The sequence below is a fragment of the Dermacentor albipictus genome, unplaced genomic scaffold (genome assembly GCF_038994185.2).
Source record: "Dermacentor albipictus isolate Rhodes 1998 colony unplaced genomic scaffold, USDA_Dalb.pri_finalv2 scaffold_15, whole genome shotgun sequence".
NCBI lineage: Eukaryota > Metazoa > Arthropoda > Arachnida > Ixodida > Ixodidae > Dermacentor > Dermacentor albipictus.
Window position 1 is genome coordinate 13051216 of NW_027225569.1, and position 23785 is coordinate 13075000.

General features: G+C 54.0%; 1 protein-coding gene and 1 pseudogene across 1 annotated transcript in view; one reads left to right on the forward strand and one right to left on the reverse strand.

Annotated features, from left to right (window-relative positions):
* Positions 1-20021, forward strand: part of LOC135916389 (uncharacterized) — a 37045-nt gene extending 17024 nt beyond the window's left edge. Inside the window, exons 7-9 of the mRNA XM_070528860.1 lie at positions 18895-18927; positions 19016-19075; positions 19983-20021. Coding sequence (XP_070384961.1) covers positions 18895-18927; positions 19016-19075; positions 19983-20021 — 132 coding nt within the window. The remainder of the gene's footprint in view (positions 1-18894; positions 18928-19015; positions 19076-19982) is intronic.
* On the reverse strand, positions 19948-23413 carry LOC135916390 (uncharacterized; annotated as a pseudogene).
* Between the last annotated feature and the right edge of the window lie 372 nt (positions 23414-23785).

Below are 23785 nucleotides of genomic sequence, written 5' to 3' on the forward strand. Positions count from 1 at the left end.
AGGTAAACATATGCTTCCATAGTTCCCCGCAACAGCTCCGCGATGGAGGTAAACATATACTCCCATAGTTCCCCGCAAAAGCTCCGCGATGGAGGTAAACATATACTCCCACAGTCCCCCGCAAAAGCTCCGCGATGGAGGCAAACATATGCTCCCATAGTTCCCTGCAAAAGCTCTTTGATGGAGGTAAACATATACTCCCATAGCTTCCTGCAAGAGCTCTTCGATGGAGGTAAACGTATGCTCCCATAGTTCCCTGCAAAAGCTCCGCGATGGAGGTAAGCATATGCTCCCATAATTCGCTGCAAAAGCTCCGCGATGGAGGTAAACATATACTCCCATAGTGCCCCGCAAGAGCTCCGCGATGGAGGTAAACATATGCTCCCATAGTTCTCCGCAAAAGCTCCGCGATGGAGGTAAACATATACTCCCATAGTCCCCCGCGAAAGCTCCGCGATTGAAGTAAACATATATTCCCATAAGTACCTCCACAACCTCCGTTCAGCAGCATAGTATATCTTTTACTCCGCCTACCTGGAGTAAATTTACCTCCCATCAGGGAATGCGCTAGAGGACAAGTCATTTACTCCCATCTCGGATCATTTTTGCTAACAGTGTCGCGAGGTCCCCGGGAAACACCGCCGCCACGGCCGTGCCATCGGAAACGGAGGAGAGAACCTCCTCGTCCTCGCCACCGCCAGCCGGTGGCTGGCTCTCTTCCTCTGCAACCAGGAGCTGGTCGACGAGATCGCAAAAGCGCGCAATAACCGCATCGCCGTCCTCCGAAAATTTGAGCGGGGCGACTCCCCGGCGGCCGGGGGCCGCGGGGGGGAGCGGGACGGCGACGCGTTTTTCCCCTTGCGCGCGTTGGGCATGGCCGGGGCTCAGCGGGTATGAGCACAGGCCATCTTGGGCCCAACGGCCGGCAGCAGAGAAATTGCGAATAAATACAAAATAAACCCCTTTTAGCCCCGGTTTTTTTGCGCCGAATGCGTTCCCTACCCGTTTAAAAGCAACCCCAGCTGAAATTTATGAAAGCAAAATGAGAAATACCTGGTTTTTGAGAAAAATTGCAAGAGCCCGATGCAGCCGGCCAGCCAAGCACTTGTACGCAAAAACCGGGGCGTTTTTCGGGAGTCGACCCCGACGTCGCGCCGCAGGACTTCATCGCGCGGCGTAATGATCGCAACCCGGGACTCAATCTCGACCCTGACAAATGTGGGGTGCGGGTAACTTTTAAGGAGAGGTCGGGGACCAACGCCAACATTGCGGAGGTCGATCCGCCGGCCTTCCGCGAGCTCATAAAGCGGCAGCGCCTTTCCGTGGGATGGACCATGGTGCGGGCCCACGAGGACCTCCACGTCCCCACGTGCACCTTCTGCGCTACGTATGGACACGGCCGCACCACGTGCCCAGTTCGCGCCGGCGCTGCGAAGGCCGTGTGCATGCGTTGCGCGGGGAATCACCTGGGCAGCACATGCACGGTGCGCATGGGTGAGGAGGCGGTACGCTGCGCAGAATGCGATCGCGCTGGCCTGCCATCTGCCCACCCTTCGGGATTCCCGCAATGCCCCATCCTGATGGAACGGGAGGCGCGGCTGCGCGCGCGCACGAACTATGGCGTGCAGCAGCGCGGCGGGCGCGGGGGGGTGGGGGAACGGGGGGCGCGCGCGAATGTGTGAGCGGGGTGCCACGGCGGCGGCGAGCGGGCGGCCCGGTGGGGGGGCCGTTCGTCGGGAGGCGGCGCGCGCGGAGACGGGAGTGAGCATCGGATTTCTACAGCTCAACCTCGACCATGCCAGGCTGGCCTCGCAGCACTTGGGCGACCGTATGTCAGAAACGGGCGTCCCACTGGCGGCCGTATCCGACCCCTACAATCCCGGAGGCAAGCTGCCACGTATGCCGCCGGAGTTTAACATGTACGCCATCGACCGGGATCCGGCGGCAGTGGTCGTTACGCGAGGGCCGCCGTACGACGTCTCCCCGCTGTTGCTCTCTAAACTGGTGGTCGCCGTGTTTTGTGAGGCGCACGACTTTCAGTTCGTGTTTGTCTCCGCGTACGCGCCGCCACACCGGTCGATGGACGACACCTTTCGCGGCATTGATGAGGCCATCGCGAAGTCCCGCACGCCTAACATCGTCGTTGCGGGTGATTTTAACGGGAAGCACCCGGCGTGGGGTCCCTGTGCGGGGGACGAGGGCGGGGCCCGCCTTATTGAGTTCGGCGGCGCGAACCGCCTCGTCGTGCCTAACGACCCCCAATCGCCACCAACGTATGAGACGCGGTACGCGGGCAGCTGGCTCGACATCACTTTGGCGGCGCCTGCCCTGGTCGCGGCTGGGTTCGTTGGGACCGTTCGTGAGGACCTCACGTTCTGCGAACATAAGAACATTGCGGTCCACATCGGCGCGGATGGCGACCGCCGTTCTCGCCGTCTGACCTGCTACGCGCGGGAGAACTTGGTGGACGGCCTGGCACGCGAGTCGTGGTTCGCGCGAGTTCTGCGCGCCACCCTACAGTCGCCGGGCGCCCTTGAGGAGGTTCTCGCGGGTTTCCAACGCCTCTTTGACCGGCACTACCGGGCAAACCTCCGCCCCGTCAAGGGCCCGGGGAAGCCTTGGTGGACTCCGGCGCTGACGCACGAAAGACGCGGCGTGAACGCGTTGCGGCGCCGATACCAGCGCTGCACGGCGGAGGAGCTGCAGGCGCAATTCCGCGCGGACTATAGTAGGGCCCTCGCGGTTTTTCGCTGTCAAGTACGCGTGGCCAAGGCCTCGCACCTCCGCGCGTGGTACGCCAGTTGCACGAAGCGGTCCGTCCTTTCCGCCGCGTACCGGGAGGCGTTCGGCAGGGTGCGACCGCGGCTGTGTTTGCCGCCGCTCGAACTGCCCGACGGTACTCGCACGACCACACACCTAGAGTCGGCGGCCCTCCTGCTGAGGACGCAGGTGGCGATCGACGACCCCTCCTCCGACGAGCCCCGCCACGCAGAGATCAGGGTGCTGGCGGCGACGCGCCTTTTACGGCCGCAGAACTGCGGCGCGTCCTTCCGAAAACGATGGACGCATCAGCACCCGGGCCGGACAGGATCACGCCCTATATTATCAAGGGGCTCGCGCGTTCGCATAGCGCATTTCTACTCAAATCTTTAACGCGGCGCTCGCGCTGGGTTACTTCCCCCGTTGCTGGCGTACAGGGCGGATAATTTTCATCCCGAAACCGCAGCGAGCGCCCGAGTTACCCACCTCGTACAGGCCGATCTGCGTTGCGTCGGCGCTGGGCAAGGTGCTCGAGCGCCTCTTGAACGGCCGGCTGTACTACGTTTTGAAGAGCGGCGGTTACCTGCATGAGCGCCAATACGGTTTCACTCACGGTAGGAGCGCCTTGATGGCCTTATACGCTTTGAAGACCCGCCTGCTGGCTCTCAAGGAGGCCAAGGCACCGGCCATCCTCATGTCGCTTGACTTCCGTGGCGCTTTTGACAGCGTGTGGCACCCCCTCGTCCTTAAATTCTTTAGGGACCGGGGGCTACGAGCAACCTATACCATCTGCTCCGTTCGTTTCTCGAGGACCGGCGAGTGGTGTTCGCCTCCCACGCGGGCACGGTCGAGGCCAGCCCGTCGCTGGACAGTCCTCAGGGTATGCCGCTGTCTCCGCTGTTATGGAACGTTATAGTTCATGAGCTCCTTGAGCTTTCTATGCCCACCGGGGTGACCGCGCAGGCGTACGCCAATGACACTATCATCGTCATATCGGCCAAGTCGCGCGACGAGCTCGCCGCGGTGGGCTCGGAGGCTCTTCGGCGGGTGGTGGCATGGGCCGAGGGCGCGAAGCTTACTTTAAACATGGACAAGTCCTACTGCGTCCTGTTTTCCCACGGGCGCGGCGGTATGGAGCGCGTCCACCCTACCATTCGCCTGAGCACTTCCGGCAGGGGCTTGAAATTCGTGGAGGCCCTCAAGGTTCTGGGCGTGATCTTTGACAGGCGCCTCCACTTCTTTCAACACGCCGACAGCCTTAAGGAGAACGCCGAACATCTGGCCTGCCGTGTGCTGACGTTCGTGCAGATGCAGGGACCCCTGCGGCCGGCGGTATTAACACACCTCTACCATCAGGTGATGCTGCCGGCCCTCACGTACGCGTCCGCGGTGTGGTGGTCGGCCAAGCCCGACTGCAGACTCAGCGCGCGCGTGACAACCATGCAGCGCACGGTCCTGCTGTCGCTGTCGGGCGCGTATCGGACGACGCGCACGGCGTCCCTTCAGCTTTGCATGCGGATGCCGCCACTGTCGCTCGAGCTGGACAGGACCGCGGCGGAGTTTCGGCTCTTCGCCCTACGGGAGGCGGTCGAGTTCGGCGACCTCGTGTTCTCCCCGCATGACGTCCTCTACCCCGCCGACCCTTGGGCGGTACACCCGGCCCAGATGCGCGCGTTTTCGTTTGCGCAGCTGTCGGCGGCGGCGGCGCGCAGCAGATCGCGTGCCGCGGGCCTGCATGTTTACACCGACGGGTCCTGTACGCCGCATTCTTCGGCCGCCGCTTTCCTCGTCCTCGTCCCGAGGGAGAGGATTGGAGCGGTAGGCCGTTTTCGTGTGCGCGCCGCCACGAGCGCGTACTGCGCGGAGGTTATCGCCTTCGCGGAGGCCGTGTCTTACTTGCGCGGCGCGGGCGGGCGGGCGCGGTGTCTCTGTACACCAACTGCCTCTCGCTGCTGCAAGCGCTCGCGACGCGTGGCTCTGCCGACCCCCGGATTGTTCGCATTCAGACTGCGCTCGGGGAAGTTGCCCGCTTGTCCGAGGTGCGTCTATATCACGTACCCGGGCATTGCGGCGTTTTCGGCAACGAGCTCCCCGACTTCCTCGCGTCGCGTGCCGCTAGGTACGGGCTCGACCGCATAGCGCACCTGCCTTTTAGATCGGTTCGCGCTGCGTTCCGGGCGGTTCAACGAGAGCGGTGGGCGCGCTCGTGGCGTGAGGACCATGCGGACACGGCCCTGCTTCGGTGGGTGCCGCGCCTCAAGGAGGCGCCGTCCTCCACCCCCCCCCCCCCCCCACCGCGGGCTTTGGTCACCATGCTCACGGGGCACGGCCACTTCCCTTTTTACTTCCACCGTTTCGGCCTCGCTCGCGACTCTCTCTGCCCTTATGGCACTGAGTGCACTTCGTTCGACCACTACTTGGGCGAATGCACCCTTACGCGACCGTTGGCCGCCTCGCTCGAGCCGCAGGGCGCGTTGGAGCGACGAGACCTGCGCGCGCTTTTGCGCCCCAATCGCAATAGGGCCCTATTCATTCAGATGGTACGGGTCATCAGTGAAAACCTGCCCGATTACGTTCGCTGACGTTTTCGCGTCGACACGTTCGCTTATGACCCGTGTGCAGCGCTTACCGTTTGCGCGCCGGCCGTGGCCGGGTGGGTTGGGGCGGGGCGGGGCCTCCGGGGACGTGTCCCGCGCTCGCCGGCGGCCCCCGCGTAGGCACGCGCTGCGCCCGCCGGGCGCGAATTGTCCGCGGGGCCATCGGGACTCGCGACGCCCCCCCCCCCCCCCCCCACACGCCTGCCATCCGGCTGCGGCGCCACGCGACTCCTTCGGCCTGGTCCCGGCGCCCCTGCCACTGGCTCATACCCGCGCCCACCCTGCGGTTGGGCGTTCGATCCCCACTGACGGCACTGTCCTCGCACTGCACACATCTTTTTTTTTATATATCTGTACAATTACACAAACACAAGTTGGGTTGTGGGGGCCGTTGTTGTCCTGTCGGCCGGAGACGGCGGGGCTCAGCGCCCCTGGCAACACGGCCTCGCGCAACCGACTGGCTGTACGACCTTTGGTCCGGTGTTTGAGAAAGCCGTGACTCTATGCCGCTTTCGTCATTGAACCCTGGCTGACGCCGCGATCTTTGCGGACGGGCGTGCCCTGCGGTCGACGGTTTCATCATGAAGCGCCCGCTGGACGGCCGTCGCTCACCTGCAGCCTCGCCTTATTCAGCGTCGCGTGTCGCCCTTCGTTTTCTCCACTACCGAGGCGGGCGCGCCCTTACTGGCCCCACCATCTTTCCAGAGGACGCCGCTGCGCCTGCTGTCACCAGCCAGTCGTTGGCCCTGCTTGTGTGAGGGGCACAACGCACTCGCCGCCGCAGTACCCGTGTTAGTGCTCGGCCCGCCATTCCTTTCCGGAGGTCGCCGCTGTATACTGTGAACCACGCCGTGCGTACTGCGGCGCACACACCGTCGAAACGACACGGCACCACCGTGCAGCTATGTGTTTGTGTACTTACGTGTACTGTACATTTTTTTTATTCTTCCTCTATTGTCCCTCTCGTCCCCTCTACGACTTTGATCTTTCCTGTTCTCGATGGATGGTTTGCCTTTCCTTGCCTTTTCTTTTACTTTTCTTCCTCTCCCTTTACTTTTCCCTTCGCTTTCCTTTGTTTGTTTCTTTATTTATTTATTAATTTCTTGCTTTGTTTTCCTATTTTATTTTATTCTCTTTTTTATTTTTTTATCATCTTCATGGGCGTGCCCATGCCCTCACGTCTCCGCCTCCTTTACTCATTAAACCATAGCCCTGTGCGAGGGTTTCTGCCCTCCTTGAGACGCCTAGGGACACACGCGCGTTGCCTATGCCCAAACTTTTATTTTTCCAATTGGCTTTTCTTCAAAACATGCGCTTTGGGTATTACTTCAAAACCCCTATTCATTTATTTTAAATTGACTTTTATCCTGGTATGCTTTTCTGCAGGTACAGGTTTTCCCCACCATTTATTTTTGCTTTGCTTTCAGGAATGACGGGGAAGTAGTCGGCCGGGGCGGTAGCACCGCCACATGGTAATTCAATAGCGCCAGGTTAAGCTCAGCTCAACATAGAAGGCGGAACTCCCGTCCTGGATATTTATCTTGTTTGAAGGGGCAGATGTAAACGCGAGGGCGGGTTTCAGAAAGGTATTTTGTATGGCATTTTATTATACTGTAAACGAAAATAAACCCACCTGGGAGTTTTTAAGAGGTGATGTGCCCTAAAACCTCCCCTCCTCAAATATTTACTCCGATGTATGGGAGCAAAACAGCGCCATCCCCTCGTTTCACTCCGCTGGCTAGCTGAGGGAGTATTAAGGCGACATGACGCGATTTTGCTCCGCTTAAAAATCTTGTTCTCCCGTGAAACTCCGACAGGGAGTTTTAAAAAACTCCCCTCCGCCGATACAGGTTGGTCACGTGGCGCTTCCCATGAGGCTGTGCGCCTCGCCAGCGACGGGGCGCGTAGGGCGGAGCGGGCAGTGCTCATGGCTGACGGTTTGTTTACGTCTGTGAAGTGTCGTTCCGTGACAGCGTTTCGTCAATTTGTTTCCCGTATTTCCTTCCAGAAAGTGGTATAGGCATTCCTTAAGCTCACTGTATCTCAGCATCAAGTACATTAGCTGTGATCGCTTTGCTGACAACGATGACTGCAAGAACCACGTTTTCAAGTGCGGAAAAAGGCTTAGGTATACCTCGAAGCTGCTCACTGGCTCGTGATGTCGGCTCACGTTCTGGCTGTGTTTTCGTGCTGCGTCACCCTGTCTTGTGTTCTTCAGCACGTGAAATGCGACTTATATGTCTTTTTGAGTACATGCTGACAACGTCCAGTGTAGTGTTTGAAAGGACCGCGTAGCAATGGCAACAGTAGCCACTGTTCGAGCGACGACATCCGTGCTAGTCGCGCATGAATGGCGTAACCCAAGTTCGTTGCGGTGCTATGTTGCCAGTGAGAAAGACCGGAGTGCAAGCAACTCTTTTTATGTATCTGTGAACGGATATCCTCGCCCGAAGAAAAACGGTAGGACATAAGTATGCGTACTGAAAATAAAGCTTCTTATTGAGCGATATGAATTGAATTGTTATCGCGCATATATGTTTTGGTCACGTCGTTGCTTCCGATATTGCATTAACATTACGCTCTTTCCGAGACACTGATTTAGACGCATGCCTGCTGGCTCCGAGTTTAGGGATTCACTCGACAGATCAGCGATGTAGCTCCTTTTCGCAACCGAGACAGATTGCTCGGACGCAGAGCAAGTAGTGCGGTGTATAAAATGTATGTCTGCGCATTTCGCGGTGTTATGTCGGCTGCTGAGGGTCATGCTCAAACATAATAATTTCTTGCTACGCTACCACTATATCGCAAAAATTTAATTTTGCTATGCAACACATGCACTTACATTTTTCTTGCTTTCTGTAACTAACGCACTACTTTTTCGCCGCGAACGCCGGCAGTGTGCGAAGTCGCTTCAGCACTCACAGAATGGCATGATAATTTTGAAAAATTACGACATTAACTTTTTTTCTCTGACTATTTTGAATTAACAGTTTTGTGTTGATTAAGGCATTCTGTTAATTTCAGAGAGACAGATCTCGTATGAACGAGCATGTGAGTCGTAAATCTGAAAACAGCACAGCTGCTCCCTAGGCGGTTTCGAGGCACACAATATCGTGGCTATATATACTGGCACCGTTGCCTCTTGAGTATCGCGTGTACGTGTGGTGTCTTTCAAATTTCTGCATTGGGCGTTTCTGAAATGTTTATGTATGTCTGATAAATGTGCTTTCATTGACTTGTTCCGTCGAATTCGATGCGGTCTCGTGTGCATATTTCGAAATTTGACCAGCAGCCTCTGCATGTAAACAGGTTCGCGCAAACTGACGCGATGGCTCTTTTTATACTCCCGTTGCACCTCGAAAAAACTCCGTCAATAGCAAAGCAAAAATAAAGAAAAGACAGAAAAAAACTCCCATAATTCCACGCGAAAATTCCGCTCTACAGAGTAAAAATTCTACTCCGATCATACGGAGCAAAAAAAACTCCGAACCGGGGGGTCGCTAGAGGACAAGCAGTATACTCCCACCTCGGAGTTATTTCCGTTTACAGTGTAGAGTGCGTGACCGGACTAAGGAGTCAAAAGCGCTCCCGCGTCCAGTTCACCGTATATGGCTCACTAAAGGCCAATTGAAATAAAGTTTACTGGGGCGGTACACCCGCCGCATGACAATTCGGTAGCCCCAGGGCAAGCTCAGCCCAACAAACAAGGCGGAAACTTCAGTTCTGGATATATTATTGTTTGAAGGGGCAGAGGTAAACGCGAGGACCGGTTCCAAAAAGGTTTCTTGTATCGCGTTTTATTAGAGTCCGTGACCGTACGAAAGTGTCAAGAGCACTGTCGCGTCCAGTTCACTGTATATGGCTCACTAGAGGTCAACAGAAAAAAAAGCTTACTGGGGCGGTAGCACGGCCACATGGTAATTCAATAGCGCCAGGTTAAGCTCAGCCCAACATACAATGCGGAACTCCAGTCCTGGATATTTTTCTTGACGCATCAGTATTTTCTACTGATGGAGATCGCATCCTAGCGGATGTTAACCTCGGCCCGTCCGAGCATGGTGTACCCGCGCCTCCGGGGCGGGGGCTGGCGATCGCCGGCCGGGAGACCGGGGGCATGCGGACTCGTGTTCCGAGCGCGGGGCCGTTGATGCCGCGCTTTCGGCCTCGTTTCAGCGTGCTATTGATTACCATAAACAAATAACGGACATCATGTTCGAGAACAATTGCAAGATCACCAATAATTACCGGTCACAGATCTTGGGCCTTTTGAGAGGGATGTTACACGAGTGTGCTGATCTGCGTGCGGTCGCGGCCCGGCAATGCGGAAGGGCTGACGAGTTGCGGCACCAACTGGCGCGGGCGGGAGCGGCTGGTCCGGTGCTGTGCTCGGCCGCTGTTGCTTCGGCGACCCCAGCGCGATCCTACGCCGCTGTGGCCCGAGTTGGAGGTTTGGTGCCGCATGTGGGCGCGCCTGGCATGCCCGCTCCTGTCGCCTTCGGCCGTGGACGTCGCCGCGGAGGACGAGTTGCCAAGGCGAGAACACGCCCACGTCACGTTCCTGTCGCCGCTCACCCCTACCAACATTCCCGTTAAAGATCTCTCCCACATATTAAAAGCTAACATCGACCCGGCTAAAGAAAACATCAGCGACATTACTATACGAAAGACGTCCCGCGGCCTCACTGTCCTCACCAACGGCTTCACATCTGTCCAAAGACTTAAAGAGGCGATAGAACAAAATGTCATCACAAAAACGACTATGTCGGTGCGACTCGTTGACCGGCGTAAACCTCAGGACAAGATCACAGGCGTTGATCCCGATGTCCTGGCATGCAACATCGTGGCGCAGATCAACGCGCGCAATCCCAATGTCCAACTCGACCCTTCGACTTGCGAGGTGCGAGTATCATTTGGTGAGCGGTCAGGCAACTTCACCCATGTGCTTGCGGTGAACCCCGCAGCGTTTCGGGCGCTCACGAGCCGCGGCCGTGTCCCAGTGGGATGGACGTCTGCCACCGTGGTGGAGGACCTGCACGTCCCCACGTGCACGTTCTGTGCCTCGTACGGCCATCCCCTGCGTGCGTGTCCTCTGCGCGACAAACCGGAGCGGGCGGTTTGCACCAGATGCTCCGGCCAACATCTCGGCGAGCAGTGCACCGTGCGCCTGGGTGATGCGATGGTGTGCTGCAGCGAGTGCCGTCGGGCAGGGAGACCGAGCTCGCACCCGACGGGCGATAGGGGGTGCCCTCTTCTGATGGCTCGGATAGCCCGCCTGTGGTTGCGCACCGATTACGGCTAACTTCAATCTGATGGCACGTCTGTTGCAGCGCGGTGGCTCCACCTCGTCCGCGGAAATCGGTGGCTTTTACGTACGCGGGGGACAGCGTACGTGCCCGGCGGGGGCGGGGCCGCCGTGCCTTCGTCACTCCTTTGCTGGTACATCCTCTTTCCCTAGTCTTCCTTTCGTCCCTCCGCTCGATCTCGTATCCTGCGTCTTCCTACACGTTTTTGCGTCCCCATTTCATCTATGTTCCTGTCTCCATTGTTCTGCATCCTTCTTTCTCTCACACCACCACCTTTTCGAACGCGTTCTATGTCGGCGGGTTGCACGATCAGGGCACAATTGTGCGCTTAATCGGTTTTGGGCCGATCCCTCTTGGCTGTGGGTCATGCCCTTGTTTGGTGGGTCGCGACCATTGGCGGGCTTGGCTTCGTGCACGCGGTTTTGGTGCCATCGCTGGCGCTCTTCCTGGCTCTTGCCGGGTGTGCGGAATCTTCTTGCTGGCACCCATGTGCTTACCCGTCATGGATAGAGAAACACCTATCAAATTTATCCTGGCCAATCTTGCCGGTACGCGTGATGCCACCAAGCTGCTTGTGGAGCGCATGATCGCGGGGGACTTCAGTTTTGCGTTAGTGTCCGACCCGCACACGCGCGACAACCGCATGAAGAATCTGCCCCGGTCCATCATTTCATATCACGCTTCTGAGCACCCGCGCGTCGTCTTGCTGGCGCGGGCCCCCGACTTCGACATATTTCCTGTACACTGCTCCCAGTTAGTCGTTGCGATCCGCTGCGAACGTGCTGGGAAGGCATTCATCGTCGTAGCTGTCTACGCGCCACCTCATCGCCCGTTGGATCCCATTCTGGATGAGCTGAGCCAGGTCGTCTCCCAACATCTCACACACAGCTTTATTCTGGGCGGTGATTTTAATGCTAAACATGCGCTGTGGGGTCCCGAGTCGTGCGATGTGCGAGGAGCTCAACTTGTACAGTTCGCGTGCGGAAACGAATTGCAAATATTAAACAATTGTGACTCACTCCCCACCTTCGAGACACCATACGCTCGGTCATGGATCGACGTCTCGTTAGCTTCATTCTCCTTGACAGAGCAGGGATATAGCTGGTCGGTATGCGAGGAGGAGACGCTGTCGGGCCACCGCTACATTGAATTTACACTTTTCGCGGCCACGACGACAACTGTCCGTCGTCTTACAAACTTCGCACGCGGCCAAATCCTAGAATGTCTCCGGGACCATAACTGGTTCCGCGGCGTCTCCAGATGTCAGTATTCAACATCCACTATGCTCGACATCGTGTTAGAGGGGTTCTACACCACCTACAACACCATCTGTAGGCGCCACATTCGAAGGGTCCGTCCGCGCAGCGACGGGGCAAAGACTTGGTGGTCGCCTCTATTACAGGAGGAGCGTGCCAGGGTGCGCGCGATGAGACGGCGTTTTCAGCGCGCGCGCGACCCTGCCATGCGTGAGACCTTTCGAGCCCAATATGCTGCCGCCTACGCTAGCTACAAGCGTAATATGCGGCAGGCGACGGCTGCGGCTGATCGGGCGGTGTGCCAAGACCTTACGGCACGGGCACTCTTTTGGTGTGCCTTTCAGGACCGCCTTTGCGAAAACTCCACCTATATTGTCTCTTCCTCCTCTACAAGGTCCGGACGGTACTCCGACCACGTCCATCTTAGACTCGGCGGCCCTCCTATTACGGACGCATGTCGCTTCGGATGACCCAACCGCTGACAGCGACTACCATCGTCGCATTCGGGCTTTGGTACAGAGACCGTATCCTGCGATACGGAATGATTATCCCTTCACTGAGGCGGAGATTGAACGAGCGGTTTACCGGGGCAATCCGCAGTCGGCGCCGGGACTAGACGGGCTAGATGTTCATTCGCAACCTGTACCGGCTACATCCGCGTTTCTTCTTTGACATCTTCAATGCCTCTCTCCGTTTGGGCCACTTCCCCTCCGTGTGGAAGGTCGGCCGGATCATCTTCATCCCCAAACCCGGTCGCCCCCCTTCTCTCCCTTCCGCATATCGGTCCATAGTAATGAACTCTATATTCGGCAAGATATTAGAACGGATGTTAAATTCTCGCCTGTATTATTTTCTCCACACACACAACCTCCTTCACGCTCGACAATTCGGTTTTACTCATGCGCGGAGCGCCCCGCTGTCTCTGTATGCGTCGTCTTAGTGTATGCGTCGTCTGTAACGTCGTCTTAGTGCGCTGAAAGCTGCCAAGATACCAATGGTGTTGATCTCCATAGATTTCACAGGCGCGTTTGACAGCGTGTGGCACGACTCGGTGTTATTTTTCTACGCCAACACCGCTGCCCGGCAATATTTACCACCTACTGAAATCCTTCCTGACGGACTGCCAAGTAGTCTTTCGGGCAAACGCGGGAGACGCATCGGCGCGTCCGTCTATTGGAAGTCATCAGGGCTCACCAATTAGCCCCTTACTGTGGAATTTGGTCATCTACTCGATATTAGACCTTCCACTTCCACAGGGGGTACACATATGGGCATATGCAGACGACACCATTATACTCGTTTCCGGTCCATCGCGCTTGCAGTTGCAGGCTCTTGCAGAATCTGTACTCACCTTGGTTTGCAATTAGGCTCGGCAAAACAAGGTTAAAATTAATCACGAAAAGTCCTATTTCGTCTTTTTCAACAATGGGCACATTGGCAACTCTAAGCGGCGTCCTTCCATTAGGTTGGACGGCACTTATCTAAAAACCAAAGACCACATTAAAATTGTCGGCGTGGTCTTTGATGGCAAACTTAATTTCCACGCCCATGTAGATTTTCTAAAGGCCAAAGCCGAGGTATTGGTTGCGAGATCTCTTACATTTTTACGCACGCACTTTGCGCTGCGTCCCGTGCTTATACGGCGTCTATATAGACAGGTTCTGCTTCCTGCGATTGCTTACGCGTCTCCGGTGTGGTGGCCGGCTTTTCCATGATCATTCTTAACCACCCAAGTATTGTCTGTTCAGCGCTCTATTCTCGTGGCCTTGACCGGCGCATACCATACCACGCGCACCACGGCACTGCATATCATTGCCAACTGTCCACCTTTTAATGTGGAGTTGGACAGGTTGCGGGCAGAGTTCTCCATCCTAACTCTCCGCCAAATCACGCATTATGGCCAGGTCACTTTCCACCCGACCTCCATAGCACGTTCATTGGACGACTGGTCGCACCACCCGCACACGGCCTGTCGCTTTTCGTTCACTCGTTTGACACCCTCCCAGGCAGCCCTACTTTCCTCCTTGCCGGCATATCACGTATACACGGACGGCGCCTTCACGACAGTCACGGCAGGAGCGGCGTACGTGGTATTCGACCTGCGCGGACGCCTTCTTGTGGTGCGCAAGTTTAAGATCCAGAATGCCACTAGCGCATACAGTGCTGAAGCCATTGCTTTTCAAGAGGCCCTCCCGTTTATAATGAACGTTCATGGGGCTCGCATCATCCACCTATATACAGACTGTCTGTCTCTTTTGAGGGCGATTTCCAGCCTTCACCATACGGATAAACGCGTCGGGAAATTTCAGCAAGTGCTGCGCCAGCTCCAACTCGTGGGTCGCATTATACGCCTCTTCCATGTCCCTGGCCACCGGGGCGTAGTAGGTAACGAACTAGCAGACGAGGCCGCGTTATCGGCGATACGCAGTGGTTTACTTCGTTCCTGCCCCACCTCAGTCCGGTCGGTCAAAAAGACGCTATTTACCGCATCATTACAGCAATGGCACCTGTACTGGCAGCGCGAGGGAAAAGGTACGAGCCTTTACAGATGGGTCGGGAGTGTACATGCCATTCCAGCTTGGTTTCCCCCGCCTCGTCTGTTCACGCATTTCTTCACCGGACGCGGCCACTTTCCATACTACCTTCACCGTTTCCGCCTTATTGCCCCTGATCGGTGCGTGTGTGGTACCCCTAATGTAGATGACATTCACTACATGACATCATGCCCGCGAACCGAAGTTGTTGCTTCGCGGCTGCGCCGCCTGCTTGATGCCCTTTCTCCGGACCTGTACCCCGCCATCATAAAAACCACACGATCCCGCGCCCTGCTCCTGCAACTAGTACGGCTTGTAGCCCTCTCCGTTCCTTCCCCTTCTGTTACTGTGTCTCCTTCGCTTCCCGATGCCCACTAATTCCCTCCTTCTTACGACTCTCGCTTCACCATTTCATATTACTCTCGCATGACTGTTCTTGGCCATCCACACTGCATAAGCCAACTATGGCGGGGCTTCCCCGTGTTGGATGGCCCTAACGGCATGCTACATTCCCATTTCTCTCCATTTCATCTTTCCCTTTTCCCTTCCCCATTTCTCTACTCTCATACAAATTGTGCACCTGTTCAGCCAGAAGAACGTTGACGTCACCATCGAGCGGACCTTTATCCGGACCATTCAACTCGACTCGGCGCGACAAGACCACGCGGCAAGAGCACTTCCACGAAGAAGCACATATGCTTTGGTTCTTATCTACAATAAAACAGCTGCGCGGGCATTGATGGCTTCCCTTGGGGACGGTGCGGGTTTGCATGCTTGCGCAGTTTGCAGACCCATTTCTTAGGAGGCAGTTTACACTTCACTGCTCCCCTCCTGTCTCAGTGACATCGTTTTATACAACATCTTGCCCTAATTGTAAGCTTGCCTCCGCCTTCTTTTATCAATTGGTTTTTCTCTAAAACCGATTTGGGCTGCTTTGGCGGCCCCTTTTCTTTTATTTTATATTCGGTTTTATACCCGTTATACCTTAACGGTGGTGCGGGTTTGCCCCTACTTTATTTTTCCATTCTTTTTGAACCAAGGGGCCACATAAAGCTATGGATATTTTTCTTGTTTGAAGGGGCAGATGTAATCGCGAGGATGGGTTCCAAAAAGGATTTTTGTATGGCGTTTTATTAGACTGCGTGACCGGACTAAGGCGTCAAAAGCGTTGCCACGTCCAGTTCACCGTATGTGCCTCGCTAGAGGCAAACAGAATAATGTTTACTGGGGCGGTACACCCGCCACATGATAACTCGATAGCGCCAGGGTAAGCTCTGCCCAACAAACAAGGCGGAAAATTCAGTCCTGGAGTTGCACGAGCGCTCGTGCAACTGGTCGGCTGGGCCTGCGATTCGAGCTCCCAGATTTTCCACGGAAACTCAGGTATTTGCGATTCGGCTTTTCTAAATGTTAGTTGGGGTTGTTTTTAAACTTATAGGGACCCTATTCGACGCGAAAACCGGGGCAAAAGTGGTTTAATTTGCATTTTCCGCACGATTTCTTTGCCGCCGGCCGTTGGGGCCAAGATGGCCAGAGCTCATACCTGCTGAGCCCCAGCCATGCCTAGCACACGTAAGGCAAAGAACATCTCGCCGACCCAGTCCCCCCCGCGGCCTCCGGCTGCCGAGGAGTCGCCCCGCTCGCGGGGGCCCGACTTCTCGGAGGATGGGGACGCGGTGGTCGCGCGTTTCTGTGATCGTATAGATCAGTTGCCGGCTGCCGAGGAGAACCAGCCCCCGTCTGGCGGTGGAGACGAAGAAGAGGTGCTCTCCTTGGTATCGGAGAACACGGCCGTGGCGGTAGCGCTTCCTGGAGATCTCGGGGCCCGGACGCAGGGGAGGGTGCGGGAGATCGAGGAGGAGGTCCTCGCGTACTGCAACCTGCCGGCGAACCGGGTCTCTGTGGAGGCGCGGAAATTTTTTATGACCAAGCTGTTTGAGATGGTCGCCCTATGCTCGGGCCTGAGGGCGGAGGCGGCCACGGAGCGCGGCGCGGCCCTCGCGTTGCGGGGCCAACTCATCGAGGCGCGGGGGAAGGCGGCCGAGATGCGGAGACGCCTGGCGGTCGCGGAGGCCAGGCTGGACGGACCCGCGGTCGCGACGACTGGTCCCGGGCTCGCCGGTCGCGGTCTTGCCGCACCTGCGGGCGGGATCACCGCGCCCTCGGGCGCTGGCGGCGCGGGCGGCTCGGCGGGCGCGCCCGCCGGCCGCATGGACTATGCGGCCGCGTTGAAGGCGGGCATTGCGCCCGCTGCCGGCGCGCCTTGCGGCGGACCCGGTGGTGCTGCGGTGGCGAGCGCCGAGGCGGGGAGGCCCGGCGCGCCGCACAAGCACGTCGCCTTCCTGACGCCGGTGGGAGCGTCCGCGACGCCGGCGAGGGACGTCCTCAGGCTCTTGAAGACCAATGTGGACCCGCACGTCAAGGACATCAGAGACGTGAAAGTACGGACACACCGGCGTCAAAAATTGGAGGACGCTTAAGCTTCGCCTTCAAGAGTGGGACGCGACAGCGTTCCCGTCGACCCGCCACGGGGTATAAGACAATGCGCTACGGCACAGCGATCACTTACGATGCGCCCCGCATCGGACTTAGCGCCCACCTATCACGCGGTGAGCGTCGAGCAACGCAGCGTTCGGCGCGGCAACGAAACATGCGCCTGAGCGAACGGAACGAACCAAAGAACTCGGTGTCTCGGAGGGGAAACGATCCACGCCAGCCAAACGTCGTGATCAGCACGGGCAGAGAGATAGATAGTAATCTAAACCGGGAGCACGGCGAAGCGTCGTCAGGGGAGAGGGAGTCCCGCGACGCGCCTGGCAGCGGTCCCAATGCGCGCGCGGCGCGCCTCCTGTCGGGGCAGCGCCGTACGTTGAGAGGAGGGGGTCTTCTGTGTTTGCCGCAAGATGGCTCTGCGTGTGCGGAAAGCGCAGAAGAAATGCAGCGGAAACGCACTTCGCGACTCGTGTAATTGTGACTTCTGTACGTTACATGTTCATAATTACCGATATACACCTCAGTATAACTTTCCACGGCTCGTTTCGAAGGCAACACCGTATTCACTAGAGGCGCGTTTGCACCGCTTGGAAGCATCGAACTCGTGGCTGAGTGGTAGCGCCTCCGTCTTACACTCCGGAGACCCTGGTTCGATTCCCACCGGGCCAATCTTGGAAGTTGCTTTTTATTTATGAAGCGCCTGCAGTGATTTATCGCTCACGGTCAACGCCGCCGACGCCGACGACACCGGCTTTTCTGCGACACGAGCTCCTTAACGCTATCGCGTTAAAACGCGCGCGGTACGCCGCCGCGAAACCTGCCGCGGAAGCTTTTTTTTCTGCCGCACAGAGGTGGGTCGAGGGGCCATTTCCGGCGGCTTGCCGCGTGCCGCGAACCAATGAGAGACGTCCGGGCTTCCTCCTAAGCGCCACCTCTTGGCTACTGCCGAAGTTAACTTCCAGCGGCGGCGGCGGAACCACAATCGACGACCGAGCGCTCCGAACCAGCCGCGACAAACAGCGCTAGTGCTTTATGTGCATCCACGTGCTCGTGTGCATCCACGGTGAAAAATTAATTTGAACCGACAGAACATGATGGAGCAATTTCTAGAGACTGTTCGCTTGTTCCCCTTTCTATATGGTAAAACTCACCCGGAGTTTAAAGATAAGGACGCCAAAATGAACCGGTGGGCGATCATCGGCGGAACGTTCGATCTGACTGGTGAGTTGTTTTCATTCTTTATCTGAGCTTCCGCTGAATGTTCACGTCGGCAGGAATGTGCGGGGGTGAGCACACTTGTTTAGAGTGCTCTAGCGGTGTGCTGCGGAGCGAATGAGATGGAATCTCGGTTTCCTACGGGCATGGTGATTTTGCCTGAGCGGTTCGCATGTCGTATCAGGCTGCGCGCTTCGTACAGCGCCGCTTGAGCACTCAAGTTGCTCATCTTTTCATTTTGCAACCTTTCTTGGTGAGAAACAGTGGCATTTCTGCAGGACCGCAAGCAGCCGCAAAATTTAAAAATGTGAAAGATCGGTGGCTCCAAATTGTGTCGGCGTCGGACGGGTCCCGGAAAAGTGGCGCCGGAGGAGAGGCCGGAAAGGTCCACACGAAGTGGACACTTTTTGACATCGTGGATGGCATGCTCAGGCACACACCACATTATGCGGAATGGTAAAAAAAAAAGGCAACTTAGTTGCGTAGCCATCTGCGCCAACTCAAGCCTGGCATCGATAACTTCACTACTGTCACCTGTCCTACCACTCTTCATTAAGCCGCTTTCTTCGTGTTTAATATCTTTTTACCTGCTTTGACTGCCCAAGCCTCTGTGTTTTTAAGAATTTATTCCCTTCAGCTGCGCTGGTAGCTTCGCTATTGTAATTTTCACATTACCTTTTTCCTGGCGAGAAATCCGCAGGGATTGCATCAAAACACCTCAAATTTTATATTTCAGGTCTTCATCAAATGTGCCCCCAGAAGAGGACGTGTACGTCAAGTCTTGTTTCCATAAGTGTAACTTCTGTTTATAAAGCTTCCAGTGATTTAATTTGTTATGCATCTGTGCTTTTGTGCAGCTCCATTCTGCCATCTCCACTGTCGTTCAACAGCCCTTCCAGTCCGAGTCTGGTGGCCAGGTGTGCACCTCATTGTTTGCTGACCATAACGGTTACTGCGGTGAAACAGTTTATGTACAACATTGTCATTTCATTCACCTGTGCAGCTGTATATCAAGCCCGGCTGCTACGCTTTTTCAAGAAATGTAAGCTGTACTAATTGTGGTGTCATTATCCACCAATAGTAGTAACATCATATGTCTTTATATAATGCATGTACTCTGACAGCCCAAATGACTTTACTGATGAATACGATTTGAGGTGGGTGGTGATTTTCAGTTTTCCTAGCTGTGGTGCATCACAGGTTCCATATCAATGCACCCTTTCCAGAAGCCTTTCACGTATAAGAGTGGGTCCACTCTATTATGCACTGTTATGCTACACTCCCATAGAAAAGGATTAGTTTTATGTGCATACAGATCTTGGCTTAGTTGCTGTCATGACTCGCCGCAGGTGTGCAGTTTCAAGTGAATCACACACTCAGCACTGCATTGCAATGTGCTGGGAAAAACGTTTAAGTGTCCTATTTAATGACTGTACGTCTAAAAACTGCAACAAGGTGTGAAACCAAGCTTTCGGGTACTAGATGAGTGTGATGTGTCTTGCACCTTTTCGTATACCATTGCAAGTAGACAACATGTTTTTTGCACGGCATAAATGGCAACATATTTATTTTTTCTATAGGCTCCCCAGTACATCAGAAGGTGCGGCATCTGCTGCTGGCTCTTCAGGGTAAGTTCGTGTTCACTTCTTTGTGTCGGAATATGACACCATAACAAACATTTGTTTGAGGCAGGTTGTCAACTTCACAAGCAGGAGCCACTGCCCCAGATCCAGGGTAAGAAAGTTGTGCGCACTTTCTTTGATTGGAAGCAGACATACTTTTCCAGTGCATTTCTTGAGTGTAATGATGTGGCCTGTCCTGCAGGTCTGCCAAAAGGCGAGCATCCAATGGACCTTCCTCTAGGTACTGGCATGGTTCACATTTCCTGCAGTATTTGAACGATAATCAGTGATTGCAAGAAAACATTGCGCTGATATATTTATATGCAGGACCAAAAGAAGGCAGTCTGACAGCTTCGACGAAGCGGTGAAAGATGTATTGGGCAGCTGCTCAGCTACGCTGTTAGAACTAAAGAAAAAGAAATGCCTGCACCGACAGATGACAGTCAGGAGGCAGCAAACTGGATAGCTGCTAAGCTGAGGATGCTACCAAATAAAAAAAGATGCGAGGTAACATTCAAAATCCACAAGCTGCTGTATGAAGCCAAAATGGAGCAGTATGAATAAATGAAATGTAGAGTGCAAGCAATCGATAATATTTTTCTATGAAAGCAAGCAATTTCGGCTTTCTTTTGACATGATAGTGTTTGTGCATGTTGACAAGTAGTTGCCTGTTATCGGAAATTACCTGCCGTCCTGCACGGGTCACGACACTTTCCTGCCGTGGCACCTGGCCGTCACTCATGAAGTAGGATGCCAGTCTATCCCTTACTTCCAATGCAGCCCTGTAACAGAGAAAAGCACGAGATGTTCAACCTTTTCCTTCAGCTTATTCTGCCAGTCTGACAGGTCACAGTTCTAATGGGTGTGTTTTACTCCTCGTCGTTAGCTGTATCCACTGACTTTGTTGAAAAGATGCACTACGCATGTATTTTTGCACTGTTACAACTCTTAACGCAAACTCTAATGAACAAGATCTTATGTCATATGTTAAATTATCAAGTTATTGATGAGCTTCAATTGCTTTAATGTAAATAAAGCAGGAAATGCAAACTATTACTGATTTCATGCCTTCATGGAAATAATAATTACCGAGCAGAGTGGTACCCCTGGTCTGTCTATCCAGGAAGGGCACTACTGTCGTTCCTCTATGCCCCATTTGTGACATTTCCCTCCCAGTCTTCATGTTCAACAAATCCAGGAGGGTTGTACGTTGTCCTTGCGAACACCGAATCTTTCATCACAAAATTGTGAAGCGCCACACATGCCCTTACAATGTTCTCAGTGGTTTCTTCTGACGCTCGAAAAGGTCTCTTCAGTATTCGCCACCTACTAGCCAGGATACCAAAACTTTTCTATGAGCCTCCTTGCACGACTCAGCCGGTAATTGAACACTGCCCTCTTCAAGTACTCGCTGTACTGGCTGACCCTGTAGGCATGAAGAGCTAGAAAAAACAAAACTTCAGGGCACTAAAATTACAGCATACATGTACATACTTAGATGAAACATGCAATAGCATTAATTTCAAATCATTTAAATAACTGGCAGCTGTGGCACCCGCTGAATACAACTTGAAAAGAAAAAAACTGTTCCTACATCTAATGTCCTCTCGGTGCCTCATTCCAGTGCAGCCAATTTGAAATGCTACATAAGCTGATATTATATGGGTTTTTATTTATTTTTGCATGCTTAAGTTGTGCTAAAGAAATGTACATAGGGCCACCTTTGGCTGAATTTTACAACTTGTGATATTCAGTATATTATCCTGTCAGAAAAACAGGTTAGAAGTGCTCATGCATTTGCTTACAATGATGCAATTAAACCTTGTATGTCAGTATTACATTTTATTACGGCATCATACTATTGCTTTCACACAAAATGCAACATCACATGTAAATTATCAGTAATAAAACTATTTTAATACACTCATATTGCACTGCATACACGAAATTTAGTCCTCTGCACCATTTCTCTTGCCACGCAGAAACAAGCTTTCCTTGTAGGACTTGCTATGTACATGCATGCAGGCTAGACTGCATTTGTAAATGTTTTGTAGAAATTGTTTGACCATTTTTACCGTATGCATGCATTGCACGAAACTGTATCTGCTATGGAAAACAGTGGCAGCAGTAACACAGTACAGCTGCATTGATATTTCATCTCGGCAATCAGAGGAACATGTCAGCGTTAAAAGTAATTGAAGCAACTTGCCACGTCGAGGATAAGGCCGCATGAGGTAAGGCTTTAATGGAAAGGCCTCGTCGCCCACCATCAAGTATGGTATCAGTCCCGCTGAGCCAACTGTTGCTGCTGGGGGGATCCCAAATCTGCGCTCGCCCAATATGCGCATCAACTTCGTTCTTAAAAAAACTCCTCCATCGCTTTCTCCCCCGTAGTGGCCAACGTCCACATACACAAAACTGAAATAAAGCAAGTTTCAGTGTAGCCCATTTAGCATCTGTAGCAGATGACTTTCACCTTGCTCCTGCTGAAGTCACTACTGCGTTTAAGTCTCGTAAAAGTGATATCGGCGCTGCATTATAGTTTGGCTAAATATACATGCCACACACAATCACAACTCAGATTACCATCTTAACATCTGGTGCTATTTGTGCAGAACCAAATATGTTTACTGTCAACCTCCGTGAGCAAACCATTGTAATCATACACCTGTCTATATATATACGCTATGCTCCTTAATTCGTCATGTAACTTACGCCACTGAACTGACCTCTTTTCTTTCAGTGCGTACAATAGCACTCTTTTTCAATGAATATAATACAATTTTTTCATGATTCACAAGAAAAATGCCCCATTAACGAGTAGTTTAACAAAAGTTTTGTTTTCCCATGAATGCACCATACCTATAATGGGCATCGCATGTTGCCATGAGGACTGTGCTGAAAGACTTGAATTTGCAGGACATTCAATGCTCACATGCTTTCCATCAACACATCCAATGCAGTTGGGAAAATTCCAGTCGACACGCATGTCTGTGGCAATCTGAAAGAGTGATCGGGAGGCAATATAATATGAGACTGTGACAAAACAATAGCGTAGTAATGCATAAGGCAACGTTTAGTTGTCTTATGCGTTATGAGATGCCGGAGTTCAACACATTTGAAAATTCAGTACGCAGATGGCATTGGGAAAGTCAGTAGCATAATAAATGAGGTAAAGAAAGGCAAGCTCGACGTTTGTCAACACTACAAACTCATTCCGCATGACAAAACGGACTGCAGTGCACTTACTTTTTTCCATTCTTCTGCTGTTTGTGGAAATCTTACATAGATTGGCTGAAGTATTTCCCATAATGCAGCACAAGTTTCTCTTACGATCATTCCAGCCGTTGATCGTCCTGTCAGGAAGTTGAACGACAAACTTCTCATTGTGTCGCCGTTTGTGAGAAATCTGAAAAGCGTATTCTCATCACATACGTCTAAAAGGATAAATGAGGAGGAGAGGGGTTGAGTTGCATCTCACAATGCTCATGCGGTATGTTTTACACAATATTTTCTGAGGGACTGCTGATCAGGCACTGTGACGGGACAGTACCAGGTCACGGACTTTCGGACTTACCTTACTGTCATGGCAAGTCGATCGTGTGCGGATATCGACCGCCTGAACGGAGTGTCCTGCCGCTCAATCACAGGCCGAACTAGGTGGAGCAGTGTGTCGAACGAGCTCGGCGGCATCCGAAGGAAGCTATAATCAAGAATCAAAGACATCACTATCACGTCACACACACGGCGCACTACGCGTTTAAAAAGGTTATAATCACTCACTCTCGGAAGAAGCCTTCGTCTCGGGCGCGCAGCCGGGGAAGCAAAACATTCGCTTGCCCCTCAACGTCTCGGTAGCGCCAGCAGGGGTGCACCCAAAACCTTCGTCTGCCTGCCTTTTGCGCGCGCCGCCGTCGCAACAGCAGAGAACACACAATGACCAAAACGCTCATCGTCGTCAGAACATCGTCGTCTGCATCTGCCATTGCAGGAATCAACGCGATC